Consider the following 25,986-nt stretch of genomic DNA (forward strand, 5'->3'; position numbering starts at 1 on the left):
TGAGCTCTGCTCTGTGGGGACCAGGGACAGCACCCAGGGAATGGCTGGAGCTGTGCCAGGGGAGATTTGGGCTGGATCTCAGGAAAAGGTTCTTTTCCTAGAGGGTGGTCAGGCACTGAACGGGCTCCCCAGGGCAGTGGGCACAGCACCAAGGCTGCCAGAGCTTCAAGAGGGTTTGGACAACGCTCTCAGGGAGAGGGTGGGGTTGTTCGGGACGGCTTTGTGCAGGGCCAAGAGCAGGACTGGATGATCCCGCTGGATCCCTTCCAGCTCAGCAATCCCAGTCCGTGTCATCCTTCCCTCCTGGCGCCGGCCCCGCCCCCACAGAGCGCGCGGGTTTACGCGTGCGCGCGAGTGCCCAACCGCCACGTGACGGGGCGGCGGATGCGCTTCCGGGTGAGCGCGGGCCCGGCCCGGCCTGTGCCGTCCGTGTCCCGGCCTGTGCCGTCCGTGTCCCGGCCTGTGCCGTCCGTGTCCCGGCCTGTGCCGTCCGTGTCCCGGCCTGTGCCGTCCGTGCCGTCCCTGCCCCGCGCTCTCCCCACAGGTACGGCCGCGGGGGGCGGGAGCGGCCAGCCGGGAGCCTCGGGCCGCGGCCCGGCCGCAGGTGCGCAGGGGGCTCGGCCGGGGCCGGACCGGGCGGCGCTGACGGTGACGGGCGAGAGGGGCGGGCAGGGACCCCGGGGACGGACAGGGCCCCCGCGGCCCTGCCGTGCCTGGCATGGGGAGAGCTGTGAGCAGTGAATCCTAGCTGGAAGTCCCCCCTGCCCCGGGATATCCCTGCCCGGACGGGCGCGGAACCGGGGCGCGGAAGTCAAAGGGTTGCTTTGGAGTGCCTTTTGTCTTAGTCCCTCTTTGTTTCCTGCTATTAACGCAATACGATAAATAGTAGTTGCTTGTTTCTAGGTGACTCGTGTGCATGTTTAAGTCCTGCAGAGGAATAATAGTTGTATTTAGGCAGGCTGTAAATTCTTTGTGACAGAAGTCAGTGTTTACATGTAGGTGAGTCTGAGTGGCACAGAAATGCAGATCCCTCTGTGGCTGTGAGTTTGGATTTCAGAGCAGTGTCGGAGAGGAGAGCAGGAGTATTTTCAGAGGTTTTATCTTTTAGCTGCCTGATTTCTCTGTGCTTCAATGCTGAGGGAAAGGAGTAAAAAGGAGGCAAAGAATGACATGTTTTTAATGAAAGCCCTTGTGTTACCTGATGCAAACTTGCAACGGATAAAGTCTGAATGTCTGTCTTAGGTCTGGGAAAGGTGTCTTGGGTTCATGGTCACGTTCTGAAAGCCATTGGAATTATAAAAACATTTAGAAATTGCCGTGAGCTCCATCACGTGGGTTTGTGCACCAGGAGATGTGTCTGTTCCTTGCTTTTGGCTTGCTATAAAATCAAATGGGAAAATTACTTTTAGAGGCACCTCTTTAGTGCTTGGAACCTGGAATTAGCAGATAATGTTTCTGTTGACACAGTGAGGTGAAGTGTGTGGGGGAAAAGTAGGCTAACCTTTGTTGAGGTTGATTTTGACTTTTTCATGTGCAGACAGCTTTCTGTTCTTGACCCATCAAATGCATCATTCAGTCTGTGCTTGTCATTGCAATGACTTTGCAAAGACAAATTTTATATCTGTTGTACTTCAGATGCAGAGATGCTGATGGAGAACTGACTGTGGGTCTGTGTGTTGGATGGGCAGATGGGACCATGGAAGCATGGAACTCCTGTTTATTTGTGTGTTTGCCTGTGAACTTAGAGGGGAAAACCTAATTAATTTTTGCAAGGAGTCTTTAACTTCATTAATAAAGTGATCTTAAGCTTTCTATTGTCATTCTTCCTCTCCCCTTTTATTAAATATTTGGGACAGACTAGAGTCCCTGTTTAGCTGTACAGTAAATTTTAAAAACTGACAACTTTTAATAGGCTTCTTAAGACTGTTTTACTTGATATTCCAGTACCTACCAGCTAAGGCAGCTTGGCGTTAATGAAAGAACTCTGAAAATTATCTATTCTTCTAGGAAAAAGGATGAAAACAGTGTTGTTTGACCTCTGGTGCAAGCAGTGTTGTTCTTCAGATGCAAACTACAGTGGGTTTAACCCACTGTTCTGGAATGGAAATGTGTTCATTAGCTGCAGGGAAGGAGGGGTGGCTTTGAGTGATGTGTTCCTTGTGGTAGTTCTTTTTATAATATCACAACTTGCCTGTTGGGATACTTAAAAGAATGAAAGGCATTGTTGAGCACCAAAGTGGCTCCAGTAAGAGGGCAGAACCACTTGGCAACCCTGCATCAGATGGGCTTTGATGTGTTGAAGTTTCTGACCTTTAGATAACTTCCAGTCTTCCAGTTCCATTTCTTTAAGCAAAATAGAAAGTAATGAGCAATGGAGAGTAAGGTCAGGTTTGCTGTTCTCAGAAAGCACGAGTGTTTGAGTTGACCATGGAGAGTGCCTGGATCAGGTAGAAATTAATTGCTTTTCTGTATGACTGATAAATACTTGCATTATTACAATATAAGACATTTTTCAAATGAAGTTTTTAGATTTTAGTTTTACAGCTGAATTAAAAAGACTTTGGCTTATTAAAAACAGATGTCAGCACTGCCACAGCACTGGTAGGAAGACTGTTCTAAACTCAGCTTTAGTTTGTATACGCAGAATTTTTTTTCCCCTGCTTGTAAGCATTTATATTAATTGATGTAAAATTACTTTATTCATCACTTTTCTAACTTTCTTGAGAAGATTACCCTTCCTCCTTAATTTCTCATTCTTCTAGTTGACAAATGATAGTGCTTTTATATATGAGACTTGAAGTAAAAACATCTGAAACAACTACTCAGTCAGCACGTTAAGTAGGATGCTGAAAACCTAAAGTCACTTATCTGATGTTGAACTCAGAGGTTGCCTTGTAAGTTGTTTTCAGTTGTCCTGTGTGGTATTTAGCAAATGATTGCTTTCTGATCCACCTTAATAAGAAGCTGCTGGCAAGAATTCTGCAAGTAATGTGGAGAGTGTTTTGTAAAAGTATCTTAAACTTTGATAACAGCATGATAAGTTTATCTCAGTGCAATGAAATGCAAGCAGGTAGGAATTGCTTCTGCACTGAAATATTGTACCTTTGCAATTAATAGGGTTACTTCATGTTTGGTGTTTTTTCAAAAGTGTGGTGAGAAAACTGAGAGTCTTGGAGGAAGACTTTAAACTGTAAGGGAACTGTACTGTGAGTGCAGTGCAGGTGAGCTCAGGAGGAGCATCTTACAGCCACCAGCACGGTGATGGGGTTGGTTGGGGGGGTGTTTGGGTATTTTTCCTGTCAGTTTTCTTAATTTTTCCATCTGTCCCCCAAGAGTGGAGTCAGCAGCTCAGGTTTTCTTTCGGGGTTATAGTCAGCTGGGTGTTTACATCAGGTGGTTCATTCCATCCTGGTGTAGCCACTGTGTCCTGACTGTGTAGGGTCCCTGGTGGCACTCCCTGTGCTCCATCCCCGTGTCCCGACACTGCAGAGAGAGCTGCCCAGATTCCCTGGCAGTGCTGAGCACAGCAGGGTGTCCTCTCCCAGCACACATTTCCAGTCCCTGGTGCAGTGGCAGGGCAGCACCCACACACCCACACCTGCTGTGCTGGGTGTCATCACCTCGGGGACAGGCAGGACTTGTTTCAGGAGCACAGGCCCATCATTCAAGCAGCAAGAAACTGCTCCAAACAGGGTCTTAGTCAGAAAGGACAAACAGAAAGAGGGACAATTGCCAGGGGCAACTTCTTGAAGGTTGTGTGCAGCAACTCAGAGGTTCAGGTGCTGAATGATTCAAACAAGGAGTCTGACCGTTCAGAGGAACTAGGCTGTGATGCCTGTGCAGCTTATGCTAAGGAAAAACAAACTCAGGAGCAGTTAATTGAGGGTGAGATAAGGAAAGAGTTTAATTTGTGCCAAGGCATAGATGTTACAGGATGTGCTGGCTGTGCCTGAGATGTTACATTTTATAACACTGCTTGACCAATCCAAGTTTTGTCCATCCCGTTGCCTTTGCTCTGGTCCACCCCCTAGCCCACCCCCTGGGAATTGGGTCTGTGGGCTTTTGGGACCACCTCTTCATCATTCTCATCATCCTCAGAGCACAAAGGGTACACGGTCACCCAGTTCTTGACTCTGTTCTGTTGTTCAGGCCAAGATATGAACGTTCTCTGAACAGTATAGGCCTTGCCTTGACAAAAGACTAAACATTTCTACTGAATTCAGGGGTAGATTTGATATGGGGAGCATGGAATGGGGTAAGAGGGTTGAGGAATGTGTAAACTACTTGTGCTACAGGGTAGGGAACAAGGGCTGCTGCTTCTACTTCTTACAAAACTTATAAAGCTTACAAAATTAGAAAAATAAGAAACTAAAAAGGTCTTAAGGCATCAATTGCTGCCTTCTAGAAATTTAGTTTCAGTTTTCTGAGTGAGGGAAGCGGGGAGATGTCAGTAACAGGTTTAAACTGAGGTCATTAGTGTTTATTTTGTCTATAGTACTGCAGTTTTATAAAAAGATCAGCCTTTTAATTTTTCTTTATTAATCAACTTATGTGGTGTAGCTCTAAGCATTGCAGGAAGTTTTAAGATCTGTCTGTGGTTGGAATCAGGTCAGGAGAAGAGACATTTGGATTTGTTGTGAAAGGAAAGATGATCCTACAGAACAATAAGTGTAATTTGTTTCTTTTTAGCTATGTAAAAACCCCGCATCTCTGAGATAATTGGCAGTGTTGTTGCATTTGAATTTTGTACTTACTGGTGTTCAATGTTGATTGCTCCTTTGCATTTAAAAGTACCATTGTTTCTTGTTTTGATCAGTGTTTCATCATTGATAAGTTTACCTGTTTCTGCCAATATTTAGAGCCAACACAGCCAAGAACTTCAGCTGGTTTGGACTTCAATGTCAGCAGAATGGTTTATCATGTTCCATTACTGGGGATTCCTTGTTGCTGGTGATGGGTGAGCCTGAAAAAACACAGCTTCCCTTGCACATCCCAGGGTGAGTTCTCTGAAAGCAGCCACTTAAACAGTTATATTTTAAGTGTTTGGGTTGGTTGGTTTTTGTTTTAATTTTTAAATGGGTTGTATTTTAGATCTGACTGTGTGGATTTTTTTTCCTCAAAATATACACTTACTTGTTATCTCCTATAGAATCTAGAGACATGTCAGGTTTCTTACATTTTGGAGTAAACTGCTGTAATCATAAATGATAAATCAGGTTGCTCAAGGGCTGGATTTTAACTGAGAGGTTGATCCTGCTTGATTACAGGAAATCCCTTCCAACCTCCATTACTGTATGATAAGCCATTCCATAAGCAGTTTTGTATGGGGAAAAAAAGTAAAATGGAAATTATAAACTTTTCCCTGTGCTGTTTTGGTTTCTATTCTGCATAATACCTCAACCTGGGGATAAGTTAAAGGATATGTTGCCAGTATGGGAATTACAGTAGTATTGAAGTAGCATTTTCTGTTATGTTCCTGCAGCTCCTCTTTAGCCCGTTGTCCTGAAGACAAGAGGTTCTGGCTGACCAGGAGTCTCTGTTAGCAGTTCAAGTTGGCTGGAGAATGGAAGGTGTTGAGTTTAAGGAAGAATGGCAAGATGAAGATTTTCCAAGGTTTTGAATTTTGTTTTAAAGTCATTCAGATCAAACACACAACATCCACAATAAGCCACCTCTCTGTCTTCCTGGTGAACTAATACTCAGTAATGATCTTGAATGTAGTATTATTATATATTAATAGTATATTTTTAATAGATATTAATACAGTAGTCCTGAAAAGGTTTTGTGGTGTGTTTCTTTGTGGTCTGGAAGGGGCTTGCTTTGTGTTCTGTGGAAGTGAAGTAATGCAGGATTGCCACTGCTGACGCTTCCAGTGTTGCTGAAGTGAACATTTGTAAGCTTGGCTTTGTTTATTTTCTGTGATAATATTTTGCAGCTACATTGTTTGCATATTATTACCAGTGTCTCAAGGCCCAAATATTTCACTGAGCAACATTCCTGAGCAAAGTCTGTACCAGTTAAGGCTGCTTCTGATGCTTGGGCCCACAAAGGAACTGCATCAGCTGACTTTGGAGGCATTTCTGTGATCATGTGACTAAACTACTCCTGTCATGTACTGATGTCAAAGTTTGTCAAGCAGGGATGTTACAGGTTTGCTTAAGGATGACACACTGGTAGTAATCAGTGTTCTGTCACATCACCAGATGGTCCTTGAGTGCTGTAAAGGAATTTTCTGCTACTTTGGTGCTTTATTTACTGAGAACTTGAACTTAGGCTAGAAGTAAATTTAGTTCAGTACTATCCCACGGTGGTTTTTTTAGCAGTGTGTAAGTCTAAATATTTGGCATTAAAAAAAATGTAAAGAAGTTTTGTAACAATAATTTCTACTTTGTGCCCCAGGCCCCTGCCAGAGGATGATCCTGTTGAATCTGAAACATTGGCTGCAGCTGGAACAGAAAGCCAGGCTGGTAAGAACATTCCACTCCAGTCAAGCTGCTTCCTACTTAGCTGCTGTTTTAAAGCTCCATTTTGCTTCAGGGGGGGTTTCGATGTGGGGGGTTTCTTCGGTTGGTTTCTTTGGTTTGGACTTTTTGGTCTCTTTTGAGTCAGGCTTGAGGAAACAGCATTGTAAATGGCACTTCTGTATGTGAAGGGTATTATAAATATCTGATCTAGAAAGAAAAGGGTTTTGGAACAAAAATACGAGAGTCTTCATGCTCTTTGAGCAGAGCTATCCAGGTAATGCTGGACGACAAGGAATTATTGCATTCACTTCCTGATCTGTCTTAAAATCTTTGTTCATTATTTGACTTCTGTTCACCAATTGGGGCCTGCCTTGGTTTTGCTCCCAATTTCAGACCTTTGTGGCTATTTAGGAGCATTGCCTGTTTCAATGGTCAGAGGGGAAATAATATAAATGGCTTTTTTTTACATTTTAAATTTTTTTGGATTTTATCTGTGTGCTATACTTGTGGCATTTCTAGTGCAGGATCAGTAATTTGATGTTATTCCCTGCTTTCAAGTGCTGTCTAAATCACACCAGCATTTGCCTTGTGCCTGAAAGCATTCTGTGTTTTCACAAACAGGTTCTTTGACTTTCTGTCCTCACTGTTGTCTGTCAGGTTTTTTTTTTTCAACTTGTATGTTATTTTTTATTTCATCAGAGGTTACTGATGTTACTGATACCTAACAAAAACAAGGGTAGGGACATGAATCTGTTGTATTATTTGCAGGATTTATTTGGTATAATATCTGCAACAACTAGGTAAACTTACAATCTTACAACTTGAGATCTTTTACCTTCTGTTCTTTTCATCCCATATTAAAGTCTTAATCCACAGATACATTGTTTGAATTATTGGCATTAGCATACAATCTCTTAAGAAAGAGGATGGTGCTGTTGTGTGTTATTAATTTGCTTGTCTGAACTCATTTAGCTTTGGGAATAAACCACTTGCTTTTTTTTAGATGCAGATGTTAATGGAACCAAAGTGAGGAAGAAACTAGTGGCTCCAGATATCAGCTTAAATTTGGATCCCAGCGAGCAACCTGCTTTGTCTGATGACTTGGATGAGAGTGGAGAGATTGATTTGGATGATTTAGATACTCCTTCAGAAAACAGTAATGAATTTGAATGGGAAGGTAAGTATTTTGGTCCTTTGCTCAGATGCTCTAAAATATTTCTATTTTCTTATGTGCAGGTCAGCAGTTTCTCAAGTAAGAAATAACTATAACTTGAAGTTACAAGAGGAAAAACGTAGAGGGAGTGATTAGATTAGAAACTGGAAATGGGTGCAATGAATTTTTAAAGAGCAAAAGGCCTCATCTGATTAGTAAACAAGCAACATAATAATAGCTGTAACTCCAAGTAAACTTAGCTGAATAGTATCTATATATACATCTGTCTATCATCTATATATAGATCTATGAGACTTGAAGTTATGGGAAATCCTCTCTGTTGCAGTATATTTTTAAAAGCCACCCTGTCGAAAAAAGTCTCAAAGGTGTTTTCCATGTGTTAGAGGTGAGTTTAAATGGAGGGAACATCCAAAGGGATAGAGATTGGCTGTCCAGGAACTGATGAACTGCAATTTAAGGAGGACTGAGTGGTATTTTTGAAGACACTGAGTAACACCTGTCTCATACCTTCCTGTGGTAAGAATGGCAAAAGCCTTAGGGTTTGCTTGCTAGTAGAAGAGCCTCAATTTTGTGACAAGGAATTCTGAAATTACTTGATAGGAAGTTAACTTAGCTGGAGCCACAGTAGTAATGATCTTAATTTTAAGAAATGAATAGATGCTTTATCCTACTCTTATAGACAAAACTTGGAGATTCTGACAAATTTTATTTGAGGCAAACATTTTGTGTAGAAGTTGAAGCATAAAGTTTAAACTTAGAGTTTAATTATGTTTTAAGGCCCTTTTATGTAAACCAAGAACTGTTGCGTTGGTCAGTGTGTTGAAGTCTCTAACATCTGTAAACTTCATGGCTTAAAAATGTCTCTAAGTAAACATGTAAACTCAATTATTATTTTTTTTATTCTGAAAATAATGTTAATTCCTGACTGAACAGGAAGTTCTGTTCTCATTGTTATGTTTGAAACAATACCTGTGGAGAAAGAAACACTCTTTAGGATAAGGGGGTAGTTTTGTTTTTTGGAATAGCTAAAGACACATTGCAGGTGAAGTTTTCTTAACTGAGACTGGGTGTTTACCTGGATAAAAGGATTTTCCTTGTTTTAAGAAGAATTGGTATTTAGGGGTAGTTTTGCTGTGACGCGAAGGAACTGTTCCAGATGCTTGTGTCTTGTTTTTAAAAGTGGCTGAAAAGGGTTTCTGTCTTTTCTTCCTTTAATGCTGCTGCCTTCATTTTCCTGGAAGGATAGTTTCAATTAACAGCTTTGTCTTGGGAACAGACAACTAACTTGCAGTAGGTTTTTCTCGCTTTGGGTAAGGTCTGTGCAACAAAGTCAAGAATCATCATTGAATTGGTGCAAATTGTCTTACAGATTGCTGTCACATAAATTTCATATATATTGATTACACACATGTGAATTAGATTTAATTTCTGATAGATTTGCCTGCATGTCTGCTTGCAAGGTACCATCAATGTTTTTAATCATGCTTGTATGTAAATCTGTGATCAAGCAATCTCTGTAATTCTCATTGGAGTTAACCACTTTGTCTATTTTGGTGACATTCACTGAGGTCTGTGTTCTGAAAGCCTACAATTAATTAGGCTTCCTACATGAATGGAAATTTTTCATATCCTTTTAACACAGAAAATTACTGCCAACACGAGTATGTTGATAAAATATCCCTGACACCAGCTGGTGTGTGTGACTGGCTAAAGAACACCAAAATAGATCAGACAGCAAAGTGGTTAACCAGTGCTGTACCTGATTGGCAGTGTAATGGTGTTCATAATGGATCTTGAACGTGTTTTACCTTTGGCAGATGATCTTCCCAAACCAAAAACTACTGATGTGATTAGGAAGGGCTCCCTCACTGAGTACACTGAGGCAGAGGAGAAGGACGATGGGCGGCGCTGGCGGATGTTCCGGATTGGAGAGCAGGACCACAGGGTGGACATGAAGGCAATTGAACCCTATAAAAAAGTTATCAGTCATGGGGGTAAGGATTGGCCATGTGGGGAGGGGAACTGCTGAGCAGCTGCTTCTGTAGGCTGAGCTGGGGTGGCACAGGGAGAGCTTTGGGCATAATGGCTTGTGATGGTTCGTTTTTTTGCAGTGTTAAGACACTGCTGATTTAATAATTTTTTTCTCTATTAGACTAAAGTTCCAAAATGTTCACATGTACTAAAGTGCACATATGTAATAAGATGTATTCAATCTGTTCTACAGTGTCACTGCTACCAGTACATTTTTTTTGGTTTTAAGTGTGTTGAAGGCAGTAACTGTAGATCTACTAAGGCCAAAATCAATTCGTGACTTCCCAACAGTCTGTGAATTTTAGGTTGGAAGAAAAGTTGACTTAACTTTAAATAACATAAGGTGTCATTAAATATGCTGAGATGTTGGTTGTAGGTACAGCATTTGATTGACTTCAGCTATTGCTTTAGAAGTAGACAAAAAAGAAATCTTGAGGTTTTCTGTAACTGTAAGAATCTGTCCATGTAGATGTTTGTAAATCTCTTTAAGGTAAATAATGAAAGAGCTTACTGAATGTGCTTGACTTTGTGTAAATGTAGTCAATAGTAGTCATCTTTGTCACTACTGTTGCTCTTTTCTTTGGTTTTAGGTTATTATGGTGATGGGTTAAATGCCATTGTTGTGTTTGCTGTTTGCTTTATGCCTGAAAGCAGCCAGCCTAACTACAGATACCTGATGGACAATCTATTTAAGTGAGTCATCATCTGCCTCTGAATACTGTCTTAATTCCACATTCTGAAACATAGCATTCTAATATAAGGACAGTTACTTCTCTCTCTTTTAAATAAAGCTTTTTATATTTCAGATGAGGGAAAGGTAGCAAATAGAAAAGCAACTATATCTGCTTCCTGGGGAAGGAAAGAAATGAATTAGATGATGTTCAACAGTGTTGCCAACTCTGTTTTTTCGTTATTTTTAATATATTTGAGCATAGGAATTATTAGGAATTACTTTCAAGTGAAGGCTGTGGACAGTAAAGTTTTCTGTCTCTGCAGGTATGTAATTGGCACTTTAGAGCTGTTGGTAGCTGAGAACTATATGATAGTTTACCTGAATGGTGCAACCACACGGAGGAAAATGCCCAGTCTAGGCTGGCTCAGGAAGTGTTACCAGCAGATTGACAGAAGGTAAGAAGCTCTGCAGTGTTTTCTTATAATATTCACATGCTCAGTGATAGACATATTTGGGATGAAGTGCTGTTCAATGTGGTGTCTGGTCCCTTTGGTTAAGATTTGATTAAGGAAATTGCTTAGCCTGTTGAAAACCCCTTCCTAAGCTGGACACTGTGGGATAATGCTCCGGACATGCCTGGGGGGTGCTGTGTGGTGTTTGGATTTTTTTGTATGTGTTTTTTTTGTGTTTGTTTCATTATTGTTGTTACTTGTAGGGTTGAGGGGTTTTTTTAGGTGAAAACAGTAGTCTTAGAATATTAAATATTGTTATCTTGTAAAATATAGCTAAAACTTAATGTATTAATATAAGGTTAATAACGTGTGAGCCACTTCAGTTGTATAAAAAGATTCAAAGAAACTTCTCCTTGGAGTGTTTTTTCCTTGTCATTCTCGTTAAATGGATACTGTGTCTTAAATTTTTATAGTATTTTTTCTTCTGCCAGATGTTGGTTTCTAATAATGGAATGTCAGAATACTAGGTTTATGTGACAGGTGGGCTTGCAAAAACACACTTGTTTTATATTCAAAAACCCCTTGTTGTCAAGCTGCTTTTTTTCTTCTAGTAATTACTTTCATTGTTTAAATTCTTCAGGTTAAGAAAAAATCTGAAATCATTGATTATAGTTCATCCTTCTTGGTTCATCAGAACACTCCTGGCCATCACAAAACCTTTTATTAGGTAATGCTCTGGAAGCTTTTTCTGTTTTTAAGTAATCCTGACAGCTGTTTACTTTGAACTTGAATAACTGTTTTAATACTGGCCTAGTTGAAAATGTTTAAGTTGTAACCGTATACCCTGCATTTGTTCTTCCACAGCTCAAAATTCAGCCAAAAAATTAGGTATGTCTTTACCCTGGCAGAACTAGCTGAGCTCATCCCCATGGAGTACGTTGGCATCCCAGAGTGCATAAAACAGTACGTTTTATTATTCTCCCTGTTCTCACTGTCCATGTGCTGGAGCTGGGGTGTGTTGTAACCAGGGTTTGATTTGACTGTAACACTTGGGAACTTCAGCTCAGATCCCTGCTGTCCGTAGGCGGGTCCATGTCTGACCTCACCTGGGGGTGGAGGAGCTGGAGGCATCATGTTCCTGTAGAGTGACTTCCACGGGTGGTGTTTGTGTGATCACTGAGTTCTGATGTGCAAATTAAGTCTTCTAGAGACAAGGCAGTTGTTCTACACCTCATATATATGCTAAACTGGCTTGTGAGTGAGAAATTCTGGGCATGTTGGTACTGAAGTTATTTATAATACCTTCAGTGTTCTTCAGAGGAACAAGTTAAGTGCTGAAATATCACTTGGGTTGGGCTTTCATTTAAAAGAAGAGCAGTGGTGGGAAAGTGCTGAATCCCTACCCATTACAGTTCTAAACAACTTTGATAAATAAGTGAGGGCAGCATAATGTCATTTTTTTCCCTTCCCTCCAGATATAAATGTCCATTTTAACATCAGCACAATTCTTCTCTCAAAAATGATGATGATGCTTTTGTCAATGGCAGTTGTGGGTGCAGTAATAGAGTAGAAACCGTAAACTTGGGTCTTAAACCAGATGATCAACTGCTCAGCCTGTCAGAGGGGATAACATCCAACTGCTCAGCCTGTCAGAGGGGATAACATCCAAAACCTATGGCACGTTCTGCACTGTCAGAGGCAATCACAAACTGGGAGGACATGGCCTAGTGTGTGCAGGCAGAGGGGCACATCCATGTTGGACAAATCCTTGTGCTCCCACAAATAGCTGGGCATTGCAGGAAACGTTCAGCTGGATCAGTTCCACAGTTGAACTCTAAAATAGAGAGAACTGTTTTCCTGAGGTGGGGATGAAAGAATGCTGAAGGAGCCTGGTGCGCTCTCTAGAATTTTTTTTACTGGGTGTTTTTAAGGATGTGTTATGAATATTCAGACTGTCATTCCAACTCTTGAAAGACTCCTTTCTGTGTTGATAAATCTTTAACTGTTCTGCAGAAGCTGAACTTGGTTAACTTAGAGAGTTAATTGTCAGATTTGGAGGATTGTATCTGGCTCCAAACTGTTATGAATACAGACTTTAAATTTTAGTGATGAATGTTGATACCGTGCAAGAGGTCTCATTGAACTCATTTGTTACGTCATAATAATTAAATGGTTTTTGTTTAATGCTTATAAATACTGGAACTACTATGTATTTTTTCTTAATTATATCAGTTTCAACACTTGATAAGTTTCTACAAACTGTATTGACACTAATACTAGTTTGCAGCTTCTGTTGATTTTGGCCTTCATATGTTATATTTACTGAAATGAAACTTTTCCTCACCAAGGTATGAAGAAGAAAAGTTTAGAAAGAAACAGAAAAGGTATATTCATATTTTGATTAGGGTTGCATCTAGATAAGACAATTTGCACTGCAACTAACTCCCAGTTGATTGGCTTGCATAAAGGAATAAGCATTTGTAAATATAAACATGCACTTGTGCCCAAGTTTTTATGCATGAAAGGAACCCTCTTGTACTTGCAGGCAGTAAATCATCTACAGAAGCTCACCCTGGGGGTTCAGACAGAGATTTGAGAATAGTTTCTATTACATTATTATGGGAGATGCTCACTTCTGAGGGGATACATGTGTTCTCAACTGAGTCTTCAAGAGGCACAAGTAGTGTTTCTGTATGAATCTGCTAAATCCAATTTCCCTGTTTCTAAGGAGAATGATACCTGAAGATGAGCTGTATTTAGGTGCTAAGCTGTCTGTGCATTAGCAGAGATGCAACTCTGTAAGAAGTTCTAATATTGAATCTTGTATTCTTGGTATTCACTACCTTTTTAGTTATTAACTTGCACAGTTGCAATCTAAATAAGTATTTTAGTGCTGTTTGTATTTGCAGTGCCTATGTTCCTTGCTAATAAACATTGGATTTCCATTTTGTTAATTTTCAGTCTCCTGCTAACTATTCAAGCTATTCCAGCAGCTGATGACATTTTTTTGATGGATATGTTATTTTTTCACCCACTAACAATTGTATTGAAAGATTTTGCTACTAACTTTGGTTTTCTTTTTTAATTACTTTTTCTGTGTTTGCATAACTGTTAAGGGAAGCTTATTGTCTAAGTTGGGTAGAGGAATACTAAGCAATTAAAGTAAATGTAATTTAAATTCTTTCTGGAAGCTAGAATGTAAACCTAGTGATGTATTGGACATTCTTGAGGAATTATTCCAATGAAGTGATAATTTTGCAGTGTGTGACCTGAAGTACTAAGCCTGTCAAATTTAAGAAACCCTTTCAGTAAATGTCAAACAATAGTTCTGCTTGATTTTTATTTCCCCAGTGTGCATAATTTGGCCCAATTCTGTTGCAAGGCCCAGTGTATTCAGGATACAACCCAGAGACAGTCAAACAGTAATGCAGAAAATTTTAAAAATCTCAGTACAACAAGCACTTTTTAGTGTCCCGTGCACTACCATCGCTTTTGTACAAAGGAGGGTGTTCCTCAGTGAAAAATAGATGTAGAGAAGAGATCACAGGCAGAATTTGATCCCAAGTCTTCACCTAGGCTGAAAGCAGCTGTAGCATTATTTACTGTATAACAGAGGCAAGGGAGCTTTTCTGAGGCACTGCAGGGAGGTCAGGGCTGAGCTGCAGCCTCAGAGCACCCTTTGCACTGTGCTCCTGACTGGCTTTCCAGCTGGGCTTGTTGCTTCCAGACCTCAGTGCTCCAGACCTATTGGATCCCAATGTACTTGGTTCAGTCCTTACAGCTGCAAGGAAGAGGAGGGGGAAAAAAAAGGCAAGCAAACAGAAAACTTGCCTCCCCTTTTTATGGGTTCGTGGCCTAAAGGAGCTGCCAATGTTTCTGTCATTTTGGAGAACTGGCTGGTAATAGTTTGAGAGACAGGTTAGACAAGTTGTTAGAGGGCAAACTCTTTGTCTCTCTCACTTTGGAACTGCTGTTGGTTTTAAAATTAGTTTACCTCCATGCGCAGCTTACTTTATAGAAGATTGAATTAAGACTGTAGCTTGTTCTTACTGTAGAGAGGAAAAGAATGTTTTGTGCAGGGCTGTCAGTCATCCACTGGTTCCTGCAGAGCAGCATTTTGTTTGCTAGTTGCAAGACAGATGTTAAAAAGTAAAACACCAAGTAAAAACCACCTTTATCAGCATGGTGGTGAATTTTTCCTGGGTAATTCCAAATGTCTTAAACTTAGTAGAAAAAATATTGCAGTTAAGGAGCCTCTTCGCTTTTGTTGATTCAACTAATCCTGTTACCTTCTTGGCTTAATTACTATAACTCTGAAGATAATTCAGTGCTTATTCTGCAGCATATGAATTCCCCAAAGTGGTAGTGCTTGCCAGTATTATTGTATTACCTGTAAGCTTGTATTCCTGTTCGCATTTTTTAATAAAAGCACAGGACCTGCTTTTTTCTTCTGTAGTCAAACTTCACTTGCACTTCTTTTAAATGTTTTCTCTCAAATGCTATAGTATTTAAATGGTTTCCTAACAGTTCTTTTAAATTAATTAATTTCTACGGGGAGGTAGGAAAATAGATATTTTAAAAACTCCCAAGAATGTTGTGACTGCATTAAATAAAACCCTTAATTTAATATTTAATTACTAAAACTTTTCCCATATGAAAACTTTGTGTTTTCCTTTTAAGACTAATAGTTTTTTCTTAATATATGAACTACCTCTCTATGTTAACAAAGTCTTAATTTTAGTGTTTCTTTGCTGAGCAGAGTTGACCAAGAGCTGAATGGAAAACAAGAGCAGAAAAGTGAACAGTAAGTTTGGAGCACAAACAAGACTGAAGAATGTGCAGATGGGATGATGCTGTTTCCATTTCCAATGTGTTCTCTGTGTGTATGTATCATATAACCTGTTGCAAAAGGTGCTTTGGACTAGCACAAGAACTGCTTCCTGCTGTATTGGTTTGTCTTGACTTTAATAGCTGTTTATGTACTCGTTTTATACTGCTAAATGTCAGAGAACCCTATGTTTTTCAGAGGATGTTCTTGCCATTGTTTATCTAAATGATGCATGTTCTTCAGTAAAATATTTATATACCTAAATGTTAAAGGAAAGAGATAATATATATTTTTATGACTGAGCAATATACTGTGTGTGCCTGCTGAAGGAGTTCATTTGCAGGTAGACAAGGCCATAAGTTACTTGTTTTTATTGTATCAATCTGTTTTGCTGTAAATGGTCAAGTGCATTTCTTCACTGTTGCAGAAAGTTGTTTGGTTATTAACAATCACATGAAGTCTTTCACGAGTGCAGAGACCCTTCTTTTTGCTCACACACCCAATACAGGCTCACTCCTTACCTTGAGAGTCCTTCAGTCCCCTGTCCAGGGTGCAGAACTTCAGTTCTGGGAACATCAGGCTCTTGGCCAAAGGGTTCAAGCCTGAGCCACAACAGAAGCTGAACTGTTTGAATGACTAGTAAAGTATCAGACCTTTCTCAGCTGAAGTTGTGAATTTAGGATCTGCTTCAGGACATCCAGACTGTCTCAGCTCCTGCTATGAAGCAAGTTCTTTGCAGTTCTTTCTGGATGCACCTTGGTTGTCCGTAGTAGGAACTCTGGTCATACTCAGTAGAACTTGGGAGTTACACAGTTATTCCAGCCATAATACCATTTTTTTTTGGCAGAAGTATGGGGAGTCTTATGCTACCTGTGTCATCCCTGGAGATGAAACATCTGTTTCTAAAGCTCTTAAGTTTGGTACGTGATACAGCAGTACTTTACTTTTACAAAAGTGATTTAAAGGTTGGGGTTTTTTCTGCTCTCCACAACGGTGGTAAACCTGTGTCTGTAAGAGGTGTTCTTGGACACATCACTACTGTTTATACGTTTATCGAGGCAATCATAATGCAGCAGGGAATATGTTGAAGAAGTTTGTAACATCTTCTGATAAACATTGCAATTTCCCTGTAAGGACAGGTGCATGCAAATAAATTCATTCAGGAGTTGAGCAATATAATGTTCTAGCAAATATATTAAATCTTTGCTTTTGATGTTTATTGTGCTCACAATTTTGTCTTTGCCAAAAAATATCACTTCTCAATTATATTTTAAGTTAGTGTTACTCAGTTACGTTATTAGAAAAAAATCTGGTTGTGTTCAACCAAATTACTGCCTGACACTGCTAAACAGCAGCTGAGAAAGAGTTCTGGGGTCACGATTTTGCAATTAACAATCTGCTGTCTCTAGTGATACCTGTACAGACTCTGGGAGCACACTGATGTCAGGTGAGGGCAGCTTGCCCATGTCTCTGGAAGGTTAAGTCTGCAGTTTGAAGATGTTCCTCTCCAGATCGAAGTTCTTTTGTTACAGTAGTTTCAAAGAGATTAATAAGCAGGGTGTACTTGTATAAGAGGCAATACCAATGTCAAGGTGCCTTGCATACATTCCATCAGGTTTGGCTCTTGCTCTGAGGGCAGAGCACAAATGCTAACAGTTTCTTTTGGGCTGCCTTATCTCCTGCCTCAGTTTCCATGTTGACCCAGATTAATGTCAAGTTTAGTCAGTAAACTGGGCACTTACAGCCTTCTGATCCTTTGACAGTGTGGTGTGTATGTACATGCAAACCTGATTTTTACTGGGTTTCCATGCATCCTAAGCTAAACAGTAAGCATTCTGATGATCTGATTTCCATTTTTTCCTAACTGAAGAAAGGTTTATTCTCAGTGGAGGGGTTGTAGTTCTCTCTGCCCTGTTCCTCTCTCTGTGTATAGTGCAGTGTGGAGAAGCCAGTGCTCTCTATGTGCCATATTTACCAAATGATGGGATTGTTGTTGTGTTTCCTGCTGGCCAAGTGAGTCCACAGTTTCATGCTGCAGGAGTCTGATTTCTTTTGGGGACATGTATGTGCTTCCCAAATGGTTTATTTCTCTAGTGAAGTTGTTGTGAGCACAACAGCTCTTCTGTCCCTAAAGATGCGCAGCCTGCAAAAGAGGTGTGCTGAAGAATTATCCCCCTCTGACTTCTTGCAGCTCATCATTGAATGGTGAGGTGGATGTTTACAAAAAACAAAGTGGTCCCAAAGTTATGAGTAATGTTTTGTCAAACTTATCTTTTTTTGAAATCTATAATATAATGTAATATATTTTAATAATTAAAAACATGAAAAGTCGGAATGTCGTACTTTAATAAAAATGATTTCAAAACTTGAATAAACTTTGTGATAAGATACAGTATTGTAGGGAATTCACCTTTCAGTGACACTTCCTTCTAAAAGTAATACTCATGTTGCTAGAATTCAGTGAGCACTGTTAAGAAAAGCTAATTTCATGAGTCACTAATTTCCCTTTGCCTTGGAGGTCTCGTTAGTTTATATATAAATGCACAGCAATAAGTCATTGCCTGTCTCCAGTGGACTCTCCATGGATGTGACATTAAGTAAAATGATTTCTGCAACAGGGTAAGTCTTCAGAAGTAACAAAGGGATTTTGGAGAAAATGTCATTAAAAACTGATGTGAGTAGACTCTGGATTGAATGTTCTTGATGTTCTGTGTAGGATGGCAGAGCCACATTATGTTGGAAAGGAATGGAAAGGGATCTGTAAGGATTTAGTGCTGCAGCAGGTTGGAGTCTTTGAGCTTCTGGGATGTTGAAATGGAGAATTTTTATTCCAAAAAGCATGGAACTAGTTGGAGTAACGTGTAACTGTGTTCATAACAATGCAGTTTATCATATGTTTCCTTTATTTTCAGTGATGAATAGCACTGACCGCTGTGAGGAGCTGTGTACTGACAGTTACCCTCTGACTGCACGTGACTAGGGCAGAGCCTGTCTTTGTTAGCATGTTGCAGGAGATTTCTTGCATCACACACTGAAGTGCTCTAATGACACCTTCAAACCTTCCAGCAGGTCATTGGTGTCACTTCAAGATGAGATTACAGGTCAATCTAACGACATGACCTAGAAGTGTCACAGGGAGGAGAAGGTGGCATTGGTGCCTGCTCCTGTCAGCTTCACTGGTGGCATCTACTGAAACATCTGTGCTGAACTGAAAATAATGGAGATACACTGGGAGTGAGCACTTTCTAAACTCAATCTGTCACAAAGTTTCTCAGTGAAAAGTGCATTTCTTTCAGTGTCAAATTTTTGTTGGTGTATCCTACAGATTTATACTATACTTACTGTCTAGAAAAATGGTTTAAATTCATGTCTTCTCAAAAGCTGTTGTTTTTGGAGATGACTAATTCTCAAGTCATTCCAGTCTCCCTCAGAAAAGCCTCATGTGAGGAACAGAGGAGAGGGATAACAGCTGGTGTGCCTTTTGTAACTGCAAAGTCTTACAAAGCTCTCAGTGAAAATTTTTATTCAGTCCTTGTGAATGCAGGTCATTCTCTAGGACTTGTTTCACCGACTGGTTGTTGGAGATGCTTGAAATAAGTGCTTTAATTCATTAATACTTTTTAAAGACACCTGGTTTTAGTCAGAGTAGCATTCTGAAATATAACAAATATTTAAATGTTTGTACTCTGAAAGACCTGTGCTGCAGCTTTCTTAGCTTCAAAATTCTAAGCTGAACTGCACTGTTCCCTTTATCACATCTCATTCCCCATATTGAGCTAACAGGAAAAAAGGGCATTTATGAAGAGAAGAGGGTGCAGTTATGTTGGTTTTTCCTGATTCCCTTCAAGCATGACTGAGATCACTGACATTAAAACCATTCTTTGCTCAACTAGATCTTTTTTCAGTTTTGCAATCTGGACTGCCCAGATTACTCTGATTTTAAAATTAATGGATTTTTTTTTTTTTTTTTTTTTTAGTATTGAAAATAATCTGAGAAGAAGCTGCTGGAGTGTTTTGCAAAAGTCAAATCTTCTCTTACCATGCTCCTTGCTCAGCTTGCACAGCTGATAGTTAATACTTATGACATGGAATTCCAGGTTAATAATTATAAATAAGAATTCATGGAGGACAGATGCTCACATTCCTGCAGTTCTGCAGCATTTCTTAGTCGTCGTTAACAAGACAGGGCTGAACAGTGGGGTGCTCTAATGGTTGAATGGTAGATAAAGGGTTACCTGAGCAGGATTACATTGTCAGTTAGTATCTGTAAACTCTGGTATGTGTGATATGGGAAATGAGCAGTATTTAACACAACGGAGCTGCGTAATCATAGAGCACAGCTTGTGAATCACGGATAATAGAGCTGGCATGATTTGGCTGCTGCCATTCTTCACCGATGTGACTTATTTTCTTTTGCCCCTTTAATATAAAAAAATGTAAGTACCAGACTCTTCACCTACCTCTTAAGAATATTATGACCCTTTCTTTTTAAATAAGGGGTCGCGGGGTGACAAACCCACCTGCGAATGAATGTGCGGGCGGTCATTGCTGGGGGGGAACCCGCGTGTCAATAAAGGCCTGACGAGAGGTCTGGGGGCGTGTCACTGGAGCGGGCGCTGTATGTCTGTCTGAGATCGGCCTCTGTCTCTTTGTGTGTCTGTCCGTGTGGGACCGGCCCGTGTCCGTGTGTCTGTCCGTGTGGGACCGGCCCGTGTCCGTGTGTCTGTCCATGTGGGACCGGCCCGTTCCGCTTCCGGGTCACGGGCCGGCCCGGGCGGGGCCGCGGCGCTTCCTTCCGTGAGCAGCGGTGAGGAGGGATCGGGGCCGGGATCGGGGCTCACGGAAGGGGCTTCCCGGGGCCGGCCCGTTCCCCGGTGCGGGGAGTGCGGCGGGGCCGGGGCCGCCCGTTTTGGGGGCGCGGGACCGGGAGGGGACGCGGGGCCGAGCAGGGCCCGGCTGTGCTGGGAATGCCCGGGATTCCCGTCACCTCCCGGGGCCGCGCAGGGCCCGGCTGTGCTGGGAATGCCCGCGGTTCCCGCAGCGTTCCCGGTGTCGGTCCCGCGGCCCCGGGCGCTCCGAGGGCCGCGCGGTGTTGGCGAATTGGCCTCTCCGGTTGTGTTGGCCCCGCTGTGCAGGGCCCGTGGCGGGCCCAGCTGTGCCGGGACAGGGTTCTCTTTATTGTTGGTCGGTTGGTTGTTTTCAGTGAGAGCGAGGACACCGCCGGTGCAGGGCCGTGGATGAGCCGGTGAAACCATGGCATACCAGCTGTACAGGAACACCACGCTGGGCAACAGCCTCCAGGAGAGCCTGGACGAGCTCATACAGGTGTGTGGGATGGGGATCAGCTCAGGGGAGCCTGGACAAGCTCATACAGGTGTGTGGGGTGGGGATCAGCTCAGGGGAGCCTGGATGAGCTCATACAGGTGTGTGGGATCAACTCAGGGAAGCCTGGATGAGCTCACACAGGTGTGTGGGATGGGGATCAACTCAATACAAACAGGGGTTAGTCATTAAAACGGTTCTGTAGTTGCTGTAAATAGGGGCATTTATGGCCAAGGTTTGGAAAACTTACTGACTGAAATCTAAAGCCTTTTGTCCTCCATTCACTTGACATGTATTTTTCTTTATGTCCTGGATGAAGGAGAATGTCTTATGTAAATGGCATGATCCCCAGTTGTGTGGCTAGTAAATGAACAGCCAGATTAAGCTGGAACATTATAATCAATTTACTGCACTTCTGTTTATTTCCAGTGAATATTTATTAGAAGAAATCTTTGTGTAGCACAAAAAATCATCATAGCACATCATTTCTTCTCTTAGAAATACAGAGAAGGAAATAAACACAGGAATGTAATACTTTTGAAAATTGTTCCTCTAGAGATCTGTATCATGTGAACTTCATAACTTTGCTTTGATGTTTTTTAACTTTTACTGCATGTTTGAGTTTGCTTTGTAACAACTCAAAACTTTTTTTTTTTTTTTCTTGAAACTACTTTAGTCTCAGCAAATCACACCTCAGTTGGCCCTTCAGGTGCTACTTCAGTTTGATAAAGCTATAAATTCGGCTCTGGCACAACGAGTCAGGAACAGAGTGAATTTCAGGGTAAGATAATCAGGTATAAAAGTTTCTCCTGAGATACAGTAACTGAGTGTTGATGCAGAATGTCATTAAAAGCTGTGTCCTCCTAGCAAAAACTTCAGCAGGTCCATTTTGATGCTGAAATAATGACTGTTTACGTGTGTATTCCCCATGCAGTTGTGGGGCTTGTTCCCTTATTCTGCCAGGGATCTTTTGAAAGAATGCAAAAAGTAGAAATATTGGTGGGTGGATGAAAACAGGGAAGAGGGCAATGCTTTGATGGACAGCATTGCCATCCTCAGTGTCTTGCAGATTAGGGGGGAGACTTTGCTTCTTTTAGCTGTACCTAGCAAAAGTGGGATGAGGACAGATTTTCAGCCACATCTGTAACATGAAGAGAGTTTTAGATCCACCTTTTCACTGGATCATTTTGTAGCTCTTTTCTGTAGGTATCATAGAAAAAAAAAATTTGAGGGTTTTTCCCAGTCAGCTGCCCTAATTAATATGAAATAGCAGCAAGTTGTTAAATGTCAGCTTGAAAGTAATTCTGAGGAAAAAACAACACAAAAACCAGCTTCCTGTTAACTTCCTCTGTAGTCTGTGTAGAACACATTAATGAAGTGAGCTCTTAAGATGTTAAATTTTTAAACAATATGGATACGTTAAAAGTAGCATAATTTCTTTTCTCTGACAGATTTCACTTGTTTTGTGTGTGGAAAACTGTTCAGATTGTGTTTAGTGAATAAACTAAATGTTAACTGGAGCTTAAGTTCAAGGGTATCAGTTTAAACTGTGTGAAGGTGAAAGCCAAAATGTTCACGTTGACATCCTCAGTAATACATCAAACATGAGTGAACCCCTTTATGTCACATAGGGCAGTTTTGTCATGATTTATCTAAACTAGTGCTTTATTTCAACAACTGCAGAATTCACATCTTGTTAAGATCACTGCTGTAAGCTACTTTTCTTATGGCACAGTGTTTTAAGAAATCTTTTCTGATACCTATGTTTTATGCACATTAGAAAGGTTGTAAAACTTCTTGGCCTCCCTGTGCAGCTTCCCCTTGGGTAGACTGCCATGGTCTTGAAAAGTTCAGCCACTGGAGGGCATTTAAGCTGCAGTTTCCCTCAGAATTGTTGTCTGCATTCAGGTTCACTGGGGGCCTTATGGCAAATCTAGTTCTAGAAGGGGCATAATTCAGTAGATACGTAATATATTTTCTGTTGCTTTTGGCGTGTGTCCTACAGAAAATGTCTCTTGTCTTTTTAAGGGGTCTCTGAATACATATAGGTTCTGTGACAACGTGTGGACATTTGTACTGAATGACGTCGAATTTAGGGAGGTCACTGAACTTGTGAAAGTGGATAAAGTGAAAATTGTAGCATGTGATGGAAAAAGTAAGTATGGAATATGATATAAATAAGCTGGGACACAAGACTTGATCATTTATAGAAAGCTTTGGCCAAATGTCTGATTGATTGTAGAGCTCTGCAGTCCCTTTTACATGGGATGAGAGAGGAAACAAAAGCAAGTTAAATGCTTCCCAGAGGTAGGACTGTGTTGGAGCCTACTGCACACCTCTTGTTGGGAAGCACATACTAAAGCAATTGCAAAGTCAGTAGTGGTACTTTTTGTGTGGTGATTTTTCTACTGTTAACCTCTTTGTTAGGATAGCACCGTGCTTTATTAAATCCAAAGAGTGCTTCAACAGTCTGAGCAAGGAGTTGTCTGAGAAAACTGTCAAGCAATCCTTTGCTGAATTTGATAGTAGGAGACACAAGCACATGAAAAGCTTATGCCAGCGTTTGCAAATCATGTTTTTAAGACTTATATATTGTCTAACAGCCCCACTGTACGTACACTGCTTGCAAAAGTTTACATTCCATATCTGGATTACTTTTGTCAGTGTTCCTTGAAATTCTTTACTGGAAAAAGTAACTTAGTGACTTTTGTGGGAAGCTGGTTTATAACTTTTAAAACCATTAAAGTGAGAGAATATTGCTAAAAATGTGTGAAATGGTGCCACTTGTTTTGTCCTTGGGGAGTGATGCTAAAAGGAAGAACTGAGAATGGGAAAAGCTTTATTTAAATACCCCACAGACCTCTGAAACAGATTCTTCATAGCTTCCTGATTCTGGCATGATTACAATAATCACTTCAAGTTGTACTTCTAAAGAGCTGACAGTATTTATTGTTTTCTCAACTTCTGGTCTCAGCCAAGCATAAAATCGTACCTTTTTTTTTTTGTGTACTTACAGTTAATGGAGGAAACCTTACTTTCCAAGTATTAATCCTGCTCACTCTTGATAAAGTGTGCAGATAAGATTTAGAGAACTGGCTGACTTGAGGTTGCTATTAACATTACAGGGGTTTTTTTCCCACGAGAGGTTGTCCTGCTGAAGGAACACAGTAAACACTGCCTTGTCATTCTCCATTTTGGAGTGACATACCTTTTCCATAGTTCTAAAAACAGTATATTATCAGAAGTTGCACTGGTGTTAATTGGTGGTTCTGACAAAAGCTCAGAACAGAGAGTTGCTCTCAGTTGGTTTATGAAGATCATGCTCATTCTTGCACCTATTTCAAAGTGCAGACTAAGCTCTAGCCCACACTCCATCAGAGCTTGTGCTGCTGGGTGTGCAAAAGCCTTTCTCTTTAGTAGATCTTGAGCAGATGTGCCTGTGGCTGACTGCAGTAAAGTGTTTGTGTATCACAAGTTAGAACAAAGCTTTTGGTATTTTAATGTGTTCATAGCAAATGGTGTGTGTGCACAGCCCTGCAGTTGTGTGCTGGGCTGACTGAGGGGAAGCAGCACAAGCAGTTCATGCAGGACAGTGAGGGCAGTGGGGGAAGTTGTGGAGGTCCAGAACAGGTTCTAAAATGCCTGGGGAATGCTTTTGAACTTGGGGAAGGTATTAGACATGCTGTTGGTTCTCTTCATACTCAGTGGGGGTATGTGTTAGTCTCATTCTCTTTTTTCTTTCCTAGACACTGGTTCCAATACTGCAGAATGAACTGTGGGTCGTCTGCAATATTTTCTGTTAATATGCAGCACTTTCTGGAGAGAAGCATGGAAAGGGACTGTTCATCCTGAATTCTTGTGGTGCAGATGTCAGTTAATCCATACTAGAGAGCGTCACAGAATGACAGCAGAAGAAATACCTGTAGCATTTCTTCAGTTCACTTTATAGGGCATGAATACAACATTACTTTTTTTTAAAATTACAACAGATACTGTTGCCTTTTTTGTTCAAAATAATTTCTGTAATAAACTTTTATTTAAAAACTTTTGAAAGAGTCATCATTGGAAAACATTGTTTAAAAACAATCATTAATATAATATAGTTTCCCCAAATTTTCTAAGTTCTGACGTTAACTTGTAGCACACAATCTCTTTGGCTCTGACGTTTCTTGGATGTTGTTTGTCCAGGTCCCGGATCTGTTCCTTATGTGGAGGTTGTTTCAGTTCACTGAAGGAGGGGGAAGCAAAGGGAAGTTAATGGAATCTGCTGTCAGTGTTCTTTCTGCTTTTTGTTGCTTTGCTCTCCATAACTTTCTTGCCACTTGCTATGTTTTTGTTTGAATTTCAGCTAATCCTGCCAAGTTCATATGATTAATGTCCTTTGTGGTCCTGGAAGATTTGTTGAACTTAACACCTGAAAGTGCGAACTGCACTTTGTCGTTCTAAGCTATTGTAATACCCAGCAGAGCACAAATCATCTCACTGGCTACAGTACCAGCATATTTGCTGCTGCCTATTTGGTTCTTCTTTGCCTGTGTGTTATGGACTGATTTGTTTATTCATTTATTTTGTTGATTTTCTTCAAGAAAATTGCCTCCACTTCTCAGCAGCAGCAAGAAAGTAAAAGATAAACCTTTACACCTTGATGTCGAGCTGGAATGGATGTTTCTATTTAGAAAGTAAATTAACTAAAGGAAAGTGAAGAAAAGGGAAGGATAAGGAGGGGCCATGGGTGACCTCCTGTTTAAACATGGTTTCCAAGAAAAAGGATTTTGTCCATTTCATAGGTGTGCAAACCAGGATGTTCCCTGGTGTAAGCTGTTTGCTCAGGCAGGGCTGTTAATACCTGCCTTCAGGTGTTACCACAGACAGAGTAAAGGGAGAGCGGGAAGAATTTATGATGAATTTCCAGAAGACGAGTTTAATCAGGATCATTATGTACTTTTGCACAATGACTTGGCACAGTGAGACAGACTGAAGTTACAATCTGGAGCACAGATACTGCATTTAAGGGTCTCAGCAGCTTAGGAGGGAGGATTTCA

At 40.9% G+C, this 25,986-nt stretch overlaps 2 protein-coding genes across 8 annotated transcripts; both read left to right on the plus strand.

Annotated features, from left to right (window-relative positions):
- The first annotated feature begins 494 nt into the window (after positions 1 to 494).
- On the plus strand, positions 495 to 17,952 carry BNIP2 (BCL2 interacting protein 2). Of its 5 annotated transcripts, none has more exons than XM_032699697.1 (12): positions 495 to 544; positions 4,860 to 4,997; positions 5,483 to 5,613; positions 6,400 to 6,467; positions 7,468 to 7,641; positions 9,456 to 9,632; positions 10,260 to 10,362; positions 10,666 to 10,797; positions 11,435 to 11,521; positions 11,659 to 11,757; positions 13,143 to 13,178; positions 15,554 to 17,952. In XM_032699697.1, exons 3-12 carry the CDS (start codon positions 5,564 to 5,566, stop codon positions 15,600 to 15,602), a joined length of 975 nt encoding a protein of 324 aa, XP_032555588.1. In that variant the 5' UTR covers positions 495 to 544; positions 4,860 to 4,997; positions 5,483 to 5,563; the 3' UTR covers positions 15,603 to 17,952. The 5 variants fall into 5 exon arrangements, with proteins under 5 accessions (XP_032555588.1, XP_032555591.1, XP_032555590.1 ...); XM_032699698.1 differs by lacking the exon at positions 495 to 544 and adding an exon at positions 582 to 604; XM_032699700.1 differs by lacking the exon at positions 13,143 to 13,178.
- A 1,822-nt stretch (positions 17,953 to 19,774) lies between these two features.
- On the plus strand, positions 19,775 to 24,993 carry GTF2A2 (general transcription factor IIA subunit 2). 3 transcript variants are annotated; one of them, XM_032699703.1, is made up of 5 exons: positions 19,775 to 20,058; positions 20,826 to 20,947; positions 21,621 to 21,725; positions 22,973 to 23,099; positions 24,691 to 24,993. In XM_032699703.1, exons 2-5 carry the CDS (start codon positions 20,876 to 20,878, stop codon positions 24,714 to 24,716), a joined length of 330 nt encoding a protein of 109 aa, XP_032555594.1. In that variant the 5' UTR covers positions 19,775 to 20,058; positions 20,826 to 20,875; the 3' UTR covers positions 24,717 to 24,993. The 3 variants fall into 3 exon arrangements, with proteins under 3 accessions (XP_032555594.1, XP_032555593.1, XP_032555595.1); XM_032699702.1 differs by lacking the exon at positions 19,775 to 20,058 and adding an exon at positions 20,328 to 20,429; XM_032699704.1 differs by lacking the exon at positions 19,775 to 20,058 and adding an exon at positions 20,478 to 20,496.
- The last annotated feature ends 993 nt before the right edge of the window (positions 24,994 to 25,986 follow it).

This window comes from Chiroxiphia lanceolata, chromosome 12 (assembly GCF_009829145.1).
Source record: "Chiroxiphia lanceolata isolate bChiLan1 chromosome 12, bChiLan1.pri, whole genome shotgun sequence".
NCBI classification, from domain to species: Eukaryota; Metazoa; Chordata; class Aves; order Passeriformes; family Pipridae; genus Chiroxiphia; species Chiroxiphia lanceolata.